Below are 12305 nucleotides of genomic sequence, written 5' to 3' on the forward strand. Positions count from 1 at the left end.
CTTCCTCCTGCTCATCTTCTTCCTTCCAATTCCTGGGCCATATGAAGGAGGTGTTTGAGTCTTTGTTTCCTTTGATTTTGGTGGTCATTCACGTAGTGTTGTCATGTTTTGATGATAAGTGGAAGAATCAAATGATGATCTCAGGGGTTTCTCGTGCATATTGATGTAGAGATACATAAAGAATCGTAACTGTTAAGACGTCGTTGGCTTTCTCAAGTCCTTTGGGTGAAGGGAATGCCGATTGGCGTTCGCTAGCACGATCAAGAGAGACTGCAGGTAGAAGAATCCTGGTAGCTTGAATCATCTCTTCTCTGCATACATATGTGTGCGAAAAGCTTCAGTCACATGTTGACAGTCTCCTCATCTTCAACTCCGAATAACACTCTCATCGGATCCTGATACTTCATGAACCCAACACCAGGCTCGCATAGACCATATCCAAGAAGTCTCTGGGCTTGTGGCTTCATTTTCTTCGCTTTCTCGAAAGGCACCATAAGAAACTGGTTCTCTGCAGGTCGCAAAGTTGGCTGGCAAAGGAAGATGCCAACAGTTTCCCGATATTCATCTCTGCCGGCAACGAAAAATAGTTAGCCGAGTTTGGAGGTCACACAAAAACTTCCTAAGCTGGGGAGCAACGGACTTGGTGATATTTGCCCCGCCTGCGTGGTAGAGGTTTCCAAGGAAGATTAAAGCATCGCCTGGCTCAAGCTCCGCAGGAACGGTCTCGGACTCCAGCGGACGGCGGTCCGGGCCCCAGAGATGCGATCCTGGAATGACTACAGTTGCCCCATTCGTAGCTGTCGTCTTCGTCAATGCAGTGACGCAACCAATCATGACAGGCAGCTTCTTGTCATGTGGGTGATAGTCGCTGGCGCTATGTGAGCGATACAGGTTCGTTGAAATGGGAACAAAACACGCAGTTTAACTGAACTCACTTATCATCGCGATGCAACACCTGTTGCGTCCCTCCAGGGTTCACCCGGAAGCCCACTGTTGAGGATATGATGGGTTTTCCGCTCACAGTCTTTTTTCGGTCGCCTCTCCAGAAAGTGTACGACGAAGAGACCAAAGCATTGGCGACGGCAGTATAAAGTGGATTGCATGCAAGCTCTACACAGCCATCTGAGATACCCAGCAAGCCGGAAGCTCTTTGCGTTGTTGCTGGGAAGAACCCGTATTTGTCTGGAATGTCTTCGTCAAAATATGGCTTTAGGTCTTGTTTAATCTCTTCCGCAAGCTGACGCTCGATTAGCTTCTCTACAATGACGCCGCCATCACGATTGATGCTGTCAACCAGCTTTTGTGGCGTGGTTGAAGGGTCTGTTGCGTTGAAACGTGCTATTGGAGGTCGAGGATTGTAGTTCTCAGAAGTCGCCATTACTATCTCTGTTTGTCATTCCTATCGAGGTCTGGTAAGATATGATGGGTTTTTGTGAGGCTATTGTAATTCCTGGTTCGCAATGGTTGATGGAAAAATTGCTCTTCGTTCAGAATTCTTTACCATAACAGCTATATAGAGTAGAGTTTATTAAGAAACATATAATGCGCTTGTTCAGTATCCCTCGGTCCCGCCCTTCTTGCATGTGTTGCAGTGCAAGTTTTAACGGCGAGGAGCATGCGCTCGAATGCTCTATTTCTAGGGTACCCCGGTGACAGCATCAAAGTTCTTAGGACAATGCCCAGTTCTGCTTAGTGTGTGGTCAAATGTGTGAAGGTTTCGGCTCCATGGTGGAGTAGATAGGACGAAGAAGCCAGCTACGGACTGTTCCATTTGAACCTTCCATGCTTCTTGAGAGTCACTTCAAACTTCAAATAATCATACGGTATGTCAAGCTGGGAAGCCCGAAATATAAAATTGTGGCTTGAAAGCGCGTCAAATCTTGATGTTCCACTTGGAAGCACATCCCCGGCGCATCATTTGCAGTGCTGATACACAATGAAATTTCGGCTTTGATATTTCCTTCAGTCACAACCATCCTTTTCATGTATTTAACGGAAAGATCCAAAGTTTTTCGAACCACAGTTTATTGATTTCACGCATGCATCGACATTTCCATAATTTCTGCTGCCTAAAGGTGTTGATGTCGTTGTCGGCAGCATTATGGATGATGCATCCTAAACGGACTGTTTGGTCCAAGGCTCGGCTGTCAACTGGATCAGGCTGCGAGCCTTTGTTAAGTTGCAATCACACGTTGCACCGGCTTTTACCCCGCCTTTACATTTTTCCTGCTTTACTGAACCTCCTCACGTACTTTGCGACTTTTCACTGATACGCTTGGGATGCAACAAAGGAGAGAACTCTAAACCTGTTGTAGGCTGTAAGCTTTGGTGTGCGATATACGTAACAGCACATTCCACCATTTTCTCATCCATACCCTTAGAAGTTTCTACTGCTCTACCGTATCGAGTCTTCATCATCTGCTCAGAGGGTGTCTTCCTAGGGTTTCACGAAAAACATGCCGCTTTGCTCATCTTGCGAGTCTCTCGACCTAGCCAACCTCGTCGATGAGGACAACGATCTCCAAGATGTCGTCGTGCACAAGTCTGTCACAATTCTCGAGAAGAACGCACCTATTTGCGACGTCTGCCGACTCTTTTGGACCTCTTTTTGCAAGAAACTCAGGCAGTTTGACCGAGATATCAAAAAAGAGATGAGCTCGTTGGGGCAATTGGTGTCTCCTGTTTTGATGAGAGGTCGCCGGGATTACGGCACCCACCCCGACTGGGAGCCAGGGGATATCTATCATCTTAAAGTTCGATGCGATAGCCTTCGGGTATCTTGTGACTTCAGTTTTTATGCTGATGAAGAAGATATCGATTCAACGCAGCATCTGAAAGGTATCATGTTGGCCCGCCAAATCAAACACCCTGCACAACAATTAGGATTGCTGGGTAAATGGGTTCAAAGCTGCGAAGAGAATCACGCGCAATGTCGTCGGGATCTCAGCCCTTTGCCAACGAGAGTAATTGATGTAGGAAAAGAGGGCCAAGTAGAGCCGCGACTTGTTGAAACGGGCGGAAAGATTGATCGTTATATGACACTCAGTCACTGCTGGGGCCGTCATCCTGTCATCCGAACGACCAGCCATACCATAACCAAGCACCTCCAAGCTTTACCCTTGTCGGAGCTTCCAGGTACTTTCCGCGATGCGGTTATCATAACCAGGGCAATGGGGGTGCAATATCTCTGGATTGACTCTCTCTGCATCATCCAGGACTCCAAGGAAGACTGGGAACTCGAAAGTACCAAGATGGGAATGATCTACTTTTCGTCATTCTTGACCATAGCAGCATCAGCATCTCAGGATTCAAGGGGTGGTTGCTTCATTCCCCGGGAACACACTTTGAGCCATCCTCAGATAGGATACTGCCAGCCAGGAAGTAGCCATCGCAGCAAGGTACACATTCGGTCTTGCCCTGACGACTTCAGCAATCTAGACAAGAGGACCTTACATACGCGCGCCTGGGTACTCCAGGAACAAGTTTTGTCGGCTCGCATGATCAACTTTGATGTCGACCAGCTTCTTTGGAAGTGCCAAGAGGATAGGCTCACAGAAGACGGTATAACTTCCGAGTGGAATACTCTTGATGATGGCCCAGACATGTCACACTCAATGGCAAGATATCAAGACCCTCAGTATTTATTTGGATGGGAGCTCGATTGGTACTCAATGGTTGGGCCATACTCATGTCGAGGAATCACCAAGTCATCCGATAGACTTCCAGCGCTTTCGGGTTTAGCAGACGTGATGGAACAAAGGACTGGCGTAGAGTACGTGGCAGGATTATGGAAAAGTAATTTGTGCCTCGGACTTCTGTGGCATCGGAAGAGCGGCTGGCTTGTACCACCAGCAGATGGCTATCGTGCACCGAGCTGGAGCTGGGCGTCTCTGGAGGGCGGCATCAGTATCAGAGGACACCCGGCGATCTCGGATGGTACGCTGGAGATCGTCGTAGAAGACATTGAGACGGAGGTCTCACCGTGCGGTCTAGACCCCAAAGGGAATCTACAGTCTGGCCACATGATGCTGACTGGAAGGGTCAGGACATTTGACAAACGGATGAATCCTAAGGATGAGGCTTACCAGTCAGTCGTGGAAATCAACACCACCCGGGAGAAGGACGCGGGTATCGACTACTTTTTCGAGAATGGAGAGGTTATAGGACAAGTTGTCTTTGACGAGGCATTCTACTCTAACGACCACCCATTGTATTGTCTACAAGTGGCTCATAGAACAAGAAAGGAAGGCCCCACTGCTCATAGTCGGTGGCATGGATTATTCTTGGAGCCCACGGGGAAAGAAAAGGAGTTTCGTCGCATAGGTTACGGGTGGACAGAGTACGTGCACAACAAAATGTGGTTCGAAGGTGTTCAGATGGAGAGAATCAAAATAGTCTAGGACGACCGCCTGACAAACGGTTTTCGGGTATTTAGTATCTTACTAGATAGAGTGCTATCTCTCGAGGTTTTCAATTTAAGATTCATCACTGGTAGGGGAATGAACTGATTGTGGTGAGTCGAAACCAAGGCGCTGTGATTCTAGTCTAACGCCTCTCTCATCTATCTAATTACTTTAATTCTCATAAATGCTCCGAGCAACGACAACAAACAAAGATTACAAAAATGTAAGGCTGTTCTCCTCAAGCCCTACTGTCGTACAGACCCCCCCCCCTCTTCTCAATCAGACGACACTGCAAACTTGCTCATTGATCTTAACCTAGCCCCATAGAAGTAAAGCAGCCAGATCCCAATGATGCCGATCGTGCTCAGACCACCCAGCAAGGTCGTGCCGCGAGCAACGCCCAAATTGAGATACATCGGCCGTGCGAACAGAATACTGGCGAACGCAAACGCGGAGCGAAAGAAGTCGTTGCCCGCGAAGAGGCTGGCGGCGTACTGGGGGTATGACAAAGGAACGTAGACGAAGATGCACTGCATCACAATGAAGACAGTGGCGCCGTAGACGGTGATACCTATGGTCGGAGCGATCCAGTGGATGGCCGGAGATGCCGTCCAAGCGAAGATGAACAGTCCGATGGTGGGGCCGAGCGAAGCCGGGAGTGCAGGCACGAGACGGTTCTCCTGGGCGGGGAAGCCGAATTTCTTAATGCGCGGGATCATGTAGAAGGCCAGGTATGAGACGTAGACGGCAACGCCGAGGAGACAGGCGACGAGAATGCACAGGAAGACGAGGCCGACCTCGCCAATGCTCATGCCGTAATATACCGGATAGACCATAGGGAAAACCTCAAAGAAGGAGTAGTAAATGCCGTAGATGATGGCGGTGTATACCTGCACGAAGAGGATAGCAGGGTCCTTGATTGTGATTTCGAGCGGCTTGATCAGCGCGTCGATGACAACGGCCGATGTCTTGAGGTTGCGCTGATCGATTTCCGACTGTGACATGAACCGGTCGTTGCCTGTTAGCTTCCGGAGACGCTCGGCACGGCGGAGGAGGATGTTGGGCGACGAGGTCTCGGGAAGGAAGAAGAACATAACGAGGAAGACTGGCGCAGCTGCCCAAAGGATCTCCCAAAGGGACCAACGCCATCCCATCGCAGGAACAGAGAATCCAGACAGGACTGGAGAGATTGCAGGGCCACAGTACGCAGCAGAGACCCAAAAGACCAACGCGTAGGGAAGATTCAGCAGACTGTACATGTCTCCCAAGGAGGCAGCGCCTGATGCCAAGCACGGAGAGCCGAAGAGACCTTGCAGGAAGCGAAGAACCATCAACCCAGGGTAGTTTCCAACCAAAGGAGTCGGGATCGAGACAATGACGAAGAGAAGCATTGTAACGATGTAGATGGGATTCCGGCCGATACGAGGGATCTCAGAGAGAGGGGAGAACAGCAAGGGGCCGATGCCGTAGCCCAGGACGAAAAGTGCCAGCCCAAGCGAGGCCTCTGTCATGTCCACACCGAACTCAGCAATGACACCCTCAATCGAAGGCATATAAATTGCCGAGGACATGTAGACAACAAACGTGTAGATGCAGATAATGGCAGTGATGAGGCCACGCTTCGAGTTGGTCCAGTTCTGCGGGTTTTCGACGTCGTCGCTGAAGTACCAATCAACCAAGATTACCCCATCCTTTGTCTTCTTTGGGACAATCGGCATGCTCTTTGTTTTTTGAATCTCGTGTATCTCGTCGATTTCAAGCCGATCTTGCGTGTAAGGAACCGTTTCTTGTCTGCTCCGTGTCCGTTGCAGGGATGCGTCATACGAAGCCGCATCTTCGAGTTCCTTTGGGAACAGCTTATTCTCCTCGTCGGTTTGGATTGAGTTGGAGGATCTCAGCGATGCTGCAATCGTTGCTTCTTCTGCTGGGACTTCTTTCTCCGATTCGACGACGTCAAGCCATTGTTGCGGGAGCTGGAAGTCAGGCTTCTCTTCGGGGTATTGGAGCAATTTGTTGCGAGTGATGAAGCGAATCAATTGCCCTATCGGGGCATCTCGAATTATTTGCGCCATGGAGACTGCTGGCGATTCTGTGGCGTGGGGTGTTGACGTTTGGGGTTTGATGGAGGCAGGTGTAGGGTGGATAAAGCGCTTCTAAGCGTCTGATGTGTACTTCAAGACGGTGAAGTCTTTGTCGTGTTGGGTATGATGATTGTGGGTTGCGTTGATGGATTGACAAGACAAAAGACGAACCTTAGCCCGGAATCCCCTTCATCTAAATACTCAAACCTCATCTTGAGCTTCAACCGGAAGCTTAATGGTGATAGAAACACCAAGATGATTTCCAAACTGAAAGCTGATGACTGAGCAGGACTCAAACATTGGTCCGTCCACGGCATCGGGCTTTAGGAGTCAGAGTCAGAGTTAAGGTGTGGTGCAGTGCTCCGGCATGTGTAGTATTATGAATCAAACTCATGGCCAAGCGTTTGAACGCGCCGGAACGGTACATGCACCAACCGGGTGTGGACTAGAGGGACGCAGGCGTCGTAAATCTATCTGCGTGGGCCGTAGTAACATCTATCCGTGTCGCCTTGGCATTGGGTCATTTCCTTTCCGTTCACCTGGACTTAACGTGTGTCGTTGACCCGAGCGAGTGGATTGGTAGGGGGATACCACTAGGGCTGACATGACGTTGAGGCACAGCAAGATGGCGTGCAATTCGACGAGCGCTGGACTTAAGATTCGATGCAACGGAGGCAGCGCGCGTTTCCATTCATCAATAAGTCACTGGTGTTAGTGTTAAATCAATCTAAGACAGCGAAATTGGGGGAGCGAGATAACGACTAGTACGCGACAGGATCACTAATCCCCCACGGGGTTTGGCGGATTTATCAGCGACATCCGGCAGATTCAACAAATCTCTTTCTGCGCAGCTTTTGGTTGGCCAGGCTAGCAAAGAAGCTTATGTGCTGCTGCGCCAAGCTCTGAGCCAATTGTCAGCGCACCCACCACTCCCCTATTTGAGACTGCTCTTCTTCTTTCCATGCCGCTGATGTCAACTTATTATTAATGCAGTTGATGCCAAGTTCCAGAAGAAACGGCGTATCAGACGTTGGAGCTTCATGTCTTCAAGATAGTCTTATCTAGATATGAAACTATGGCAGCCAACCAGGTCAGATATAGTTGGAGCCGGCCGTCCAACAGATGCCAGCGTCTGGGCGCTACGTTTGCGTCATCATCCGAAGTAGATCAGTTCTTCGTCGACATCAAGATGATGTTACTGCCTTCAAATCTTAACAGTGGCTGCTTTCACAAACACACAAGCCATGTCGCACCAATTCAGCCTCAACAAGGGATGCGTTGGAATGTATGATATTGAGTGACTTTGGCCACATGTGTGTTATACAGTTATCAGGGCATATTCCGCATCGCTGTGCGACTTCCTCAATCAGAAGATTTACAGCCGATTTTGGGCATGAATACTGCCTTGCTCTTCAGTCACGACGTAGAGTGATGTCGCGGCTCCAATTCAACACCCAAAGCATGATCCTCGTGCGCCAATCCTGTGCTCCGCTTTACTTCATCTGCAAAGGACGCCATTAGTTTCGCGATACCCGATTTAACATCGATATTTCGTCTCTCGGCCTGCTCGACCAACCACCAGACGCGCTCATCTTGCGCGTCGAGAGACTTCCTGATGAGTGTGAGCAGCGTTTTCTTAGGTATCCAGGATTCTGGTTTCCCGGGCCGTTCGCCGTCGGAAATTTCAGGGGCCTCCCCATACTGCTCTACGCACTTGTACGCGAGATCGAGGTCCCCTGAAATGGCGTATTCGTATATGGCTTTGCCAAAAGCGCTCCGGTCTCCCCTCAACGCCAACTCTGGGTTCTCTGCCACCAAAGCCTTGAGAGACTCCGTGTCGTCGCACGCCTGCAGAACGTATCGAATTGTGACATGGTTGGGGGTCGCCTCAGTGTACTTGTGTGCGTTCTGGTAAATCTCCAAGGCCTTGGCGTATCCATGGGTATCTACCGCGGCTTCAATGAGAACATTGAGGGCTGCAATGGGGACTTTGTAATTGCACATCAACTCCGTGAGGGTCCTAAGCGCAGAGTCTATGCTCTCCGGATGTTTCTTGATCCACCAGTATATCGAGCGGGTGCTAGCGTACGGTGCAACGGAAATGGCTTTGAACATAATGCAAAGGACCCGCAGCGCACTTGTTATATCTCCTGCGCCGCCATAGCATTCGAGCAGAGCCTCGTAGTGGTGTGCAAATAGCTTGCTACCCCTTTGAGTAACCAGGCGGGCCGCGCTTGTGGCAAGCTCGTAGTCGTACTGCCTCGCGGCTGTGTTGATGACGTTGAGTAGAGTGCCATCTGATAAATGCTCCCTATCTGTCTCCAGCAGCCTACCCCAGATGTACCTCGTGCCTTCGTAATGGTACGCCTGAGCACAAGTGTCCAGGAGCATATACCACACTGTGAGGTTCGTTTCACTTCCGGTATGGACCTTGCTATGCGCCAGCTTGATGGCTTCGTCGACAAATCCGTGTTGGGCGAACATGAATATGAAGATGTCGTAAACCCAAGGAGCAATGGGTACGTGCTTGTCAATCATGGCCTCCAATGCGTCGAGCGCCAATTCGAACTGTCCATCGCGGAGTAGACCAAGGGCAACATGAGCTTGTCCTTCACTGCCAACCTCGGTCCAAGACTGCTTCATGGCGGCAAGGACCTCGTTTCGGACTAGATAGTCAGGGTGTACGGCGAGGGCCTGTGGTCAAGTCAGCGGGAAGCCAAATCGCGGAGATTCCCGAGAAACGACATACAGCTAGTGCAGCATGGCACATTGAGGTGGTGGGCTTAAGCTGCAGCTGCTTCATCTCGGCGAACAGCTGCCCCAGCATCGCGGCCGAACCCTTGACGTCGGCCGTCGCAATCACTAGGTGCTCGTACAGTTTGGGGCTCAGCTCGGCATTCCGTGACTGGACCAAGTGTGTGATGAACGTTGCTACTTTCTGGAAACTCTTTGGCTGGCCTTGAAGAACCTGCAGAGCATCGTAAATGGCAGGCAACGGCGCAGCTCGAAGCTGCCTGTTTGGATCGGGTGCTGGGTCGGTCGACGTCGCGTCGTGCCGCGTTTCTCCTCGAGTCGCATCGTCCGCTGATGGTATGTTATCATCGGAAGGTCCAGGTTCCCCTTCTGGGCGCAGTGCCGAAGACGCAGCTGTTGCGTGTCGACGACATTGTGTACGGATAGCGTTCGGGCGAGGGGTCAGGACGGGATGTCTTCGGTGGCTCGTCGCGATCGATACTCGAGGGAGATTGGAGGAATTGAGCAGCCTAGCCGCTACGTGTACGTCGGCAGAAGGGCAAAGGCAACGCCATAAGCCATCAAAAACAAGTCGAGAGCCCGACATGGAACTGGCAATGAGAATGAGTGGCGCGGGAAGGAGCTTGAATTTGAGGAGCTTTCAGCTCGCAGATTTCGGAGCTCCCCTCACCGAGAAGATCCCGGTCTGTCAAGTCACGTGACATTGACCAAGGTGTATTCGCTCTAGAACAAAGTCCGCGATCAAGCAGATACACGTGCGGTAGACTGAAAAAACAACATGGCCTCTCATAGGGTTCTATTTTTCCATGTTTTAAGTACGTAAAATGATTTTGTCGGCTTGCATGCTTCCCAGGTGCGGCCAAAGGCTGCTGATCCTATTCTTCGAGGACAATCGACCTAGGAAGACAGTCGCACGCCTAGTTCCCCTTGCGCAAGCCTTGCAGTAATGGAGTCTGTGCCTCAGAGGAGTCTCTCCGTCGACATAATGTAGGGCCACCGTAGAAATTGGTGCGCCGGGGCTGGCTCGTCGAGATGGTGTCGAGCATATCCTCATGAGCCACCACGGTTACCACGTCCCCGTCCTCCACGGCCCTGGCCTCTGCCTCTACCTCTATCACCGCCGCGGCCTCCGTGGTCCCCTCTGTTTCCTCCTCTACCACCGCGGAAGCCTCCTTGCTGGTGGTTCGCTTGGTTCTCCTTGACCACGTCGATGATGTCGTCGGGGACTCGCAGGTACTTGATCTAGAGGCGCATTAGCATCATGTTCGCCTCTGCGGGTAATGCTTGCGTTCAGATCGTACATTATTTCCTTTCACGTATACCTCGGGGATCTTGACGAACTTGTCGCCTTCCTACATCATCGTAAGTCGCGAGGCAAGTATCAGGGAACCAGCGGGCGGCGCGTACCGGACTCGTCTGAACGACCTCCTTCAGCGTCAAGTTCATCCAGGTATCGCACATGACCAGATGTCCGTTGAGGGTTTCGCCATTCTTCAGCTCCACGAGCATGGGGTGCCCTTGGGCGGCGTTCAAGAGGCCGAGGGGTAACTGCGACGGCTGCGTTAGCGAACTGGCGAGTCGGACAAGGTATCGCATACACGCATCTGGATCGCCAGATTGTTGAGTTTCGAGGGGAAGCGCTGCGACGTACCATTTTGGAAGTTGGGCTCTGAAGCTTGCCGTGGGAAAGGAAGCTGAACTGAAGCTTGACGCGGGCAGTTTACGACTATGCGACCACCAGTAATCAAGTGGGGCATCTCGGTGAGCCCTCGGTGAGAAGCGAGCGCCGGACTCGGATACCGCCTGGCTGCAACTACAGCCACGACGGCATGACGTAACTGATCCCGCATAAGAATCAAACCCTGGATTCGGTTAAATGTCGAAAGAGCATAGTAGTGAGGGTCATCAATAGTATGGTGGAATTGAGGTCCTTCATAAAAACCAGAAAAGTCAGTAGTGCATCCCCAAGGTAGACACTACTCGCCCCATAGACTTGTCCCATGCTCCTTCCTCATCTCACAATGTTCTTCCCGCCGAGACCTTAACAGCCAGTAGGTAGCCAGGAATACCAAAAGTTGTACTGAAAGGCATAAAAAAGTATGACCAACGCGGGGCTCGAACCCGCAGCCTTCAGATCGCTATAACTCATAGATGAGATGATAGAAGTCTGACGCGCTACCATTGCGCCAGCCGGCCAGGTTCGTGTCTATCCAATTGTTGATTGGATGCGTTGGACGAAATGGAACTTAGTGGTGCTATGAATGGTGAGATACCGTCATGACTCATGACTCGAGCCGAAACGCACGTCTAGGGCCATCCAGAGTTCTTTTTTAAGGTGAAGTCAACTGACTGAGCTCTTTTGAAGCTTCTTGTGCCCTACTTGGGTTGTGTAACGTGTTGGTTTGACTTGAGGTTGAATAAACCCTCACAACATGCTATAACCCCCCAACTATCCCGTTCTCTCTGGCCTCTTGCACGAGATTGTGCACGTTCAAGAAGGACAAATCGTCCGCTACTGGATGAAGAAGTGTTATTGAAACAAAAAAGTAGCAAAGTTTCGATCTCCCGTCAAAGTTCATAAGCTTGGTGGCTTGGGTTGTGAGGCTCTATTTGTGCTCCATTTGTCTGAACTCAAAACCCTAAAAGTCCACATGTCACTTTAAACATATTTGGCGTGCGTCGAAAAGGCATTATCAAGACAGCCAGTGAAAACATGCGGTGCATTCTTTCTTTGCATGGTTTCGAATGTTCAAGACCTCAATCGGCAGGCTTGTTCGAAATGCGCTAGCTCAGCATGTGCCGTCTATCTCACCCAATAGTAGAAACCCAAAAAGAGAGCACCAATTGCAGTTTCATATTAAGACAACAGCCTGTTTGAACCGTTTCCCTGGCACCTGTAGTCATTCAGCGTACGCGATTAATTTCTAGGTCCAAGGCACCGCCTTGCGAGGAGCGGAGGGAAGTGGGCGCCATTCAATGCAGGTAGCATAGCGCCGATTAGCGATGCTCTACAGCCAAGCGGCACCATGAATGATATATTCTGATAGCACTTAGCGGAGTCTGAACA

General features: G+C 50.7%; 4 protein-coding genes and 1 non-coding gene across 5 annotated transcripts; all 5 read right to left on the minus strand.

Moving 5' to 3' along the window:
- Positions 1-561: 561 nt before the first annotated feature.
- On the minus strand, positions 562-1378 carry ColSpa_05920 (dioxygenase swnH1; the record flags this gene model as incomplete). Its single annotated transcript, XM_049272132.1, has 2 exons — positions 562-874; positions 936-1378. 2 exons carry the CDS (start codon positions 1376-1378, stop codon positions 562-564), a joined length of 756 nt encoding a protein of 251 aa, XP_049128089.1.
- A 3300-nt stretch (positions 1379-4678) lies between these two features.
- On the minus strand, positions 4679-6475 carry ColSpa_05921 (trehalase; the record flags this gene model as incomplete). The annotated part of the gene is made up of 1 exon (XM_049272133.1): positions 4679-6475. The coding sequence occupies one exon, from the start codon at positions 6473-6475 to the stop codon at positions 4679-4681; it is 1797 nt and encodes a 598-aa protein (XP_049128090.1).
- A 1425-nt stretch (positions 6476-7900) lies between these two features.
- On the minus strand, positions 7901-9311 carry ColSpa_05922 (uncharacterized protein; the record flags this gene model as incomplete). The annotated part of the gene is made up of 2 exons (XM_049272134.1): positions 7901-9178; positions 9234-9311. The coding sequence occupies 2 exons, from the start codon at positions 9309-9311 to the stop codon at positions 7901-7903; spliced, it is 1356 nt and encodes a 451-aa protein (XP_049128091.1).
- A 977-nt stretch (positions 9312-10288) lies between these two features.
- On the minus strand, positions 10289-10995 carry ColSpa_05923 (putative U6 snRNA-associated Sm-like protein LSm5; the record flags this gene model as incomplete). The annotated part of the gene is made up of 4 exons (XM_049272135.1): positions 10289-10480; positions 10540-10590; positions 10646-10786; positions 10837-10995. 4 exons carry the CDS (start codon positions 10993-10995, stop codon positions 10289-10291), a joined length of 543 nt encoding a protein of 180 aa, XP_049128092.1.
- Positions 10996-11338: 343 nt separating this feature from the next.
- ColSpa_tRNA_160 lies at positions 11339-11434 on the minus strand. The gene is made up of 2 exons: positions 11399-11434; positions 11339-11374 (listed from the first exon to the last, which is right to left on the minus strand). It is a non-coding gene; the product is annotated as a tRNA-Arg (tRNA).
- Positions 11435-12305: the final 871 nt, after the last annotated feature.

Source organism: Colletotrichum spaethianum, assembly GCF_022836535.1.
Source record: "Colletotrichum spaethianum MAFF 239500 DNA, contig13, whole genome shotgun sequence".
Lineage (NCBI taxonomy): Eukaryota > Fungi > Ascomycota > Sordariomycetes > Glomerellales > Glomerellaceae > Colletotrichum > Colletotrichum spaethianum.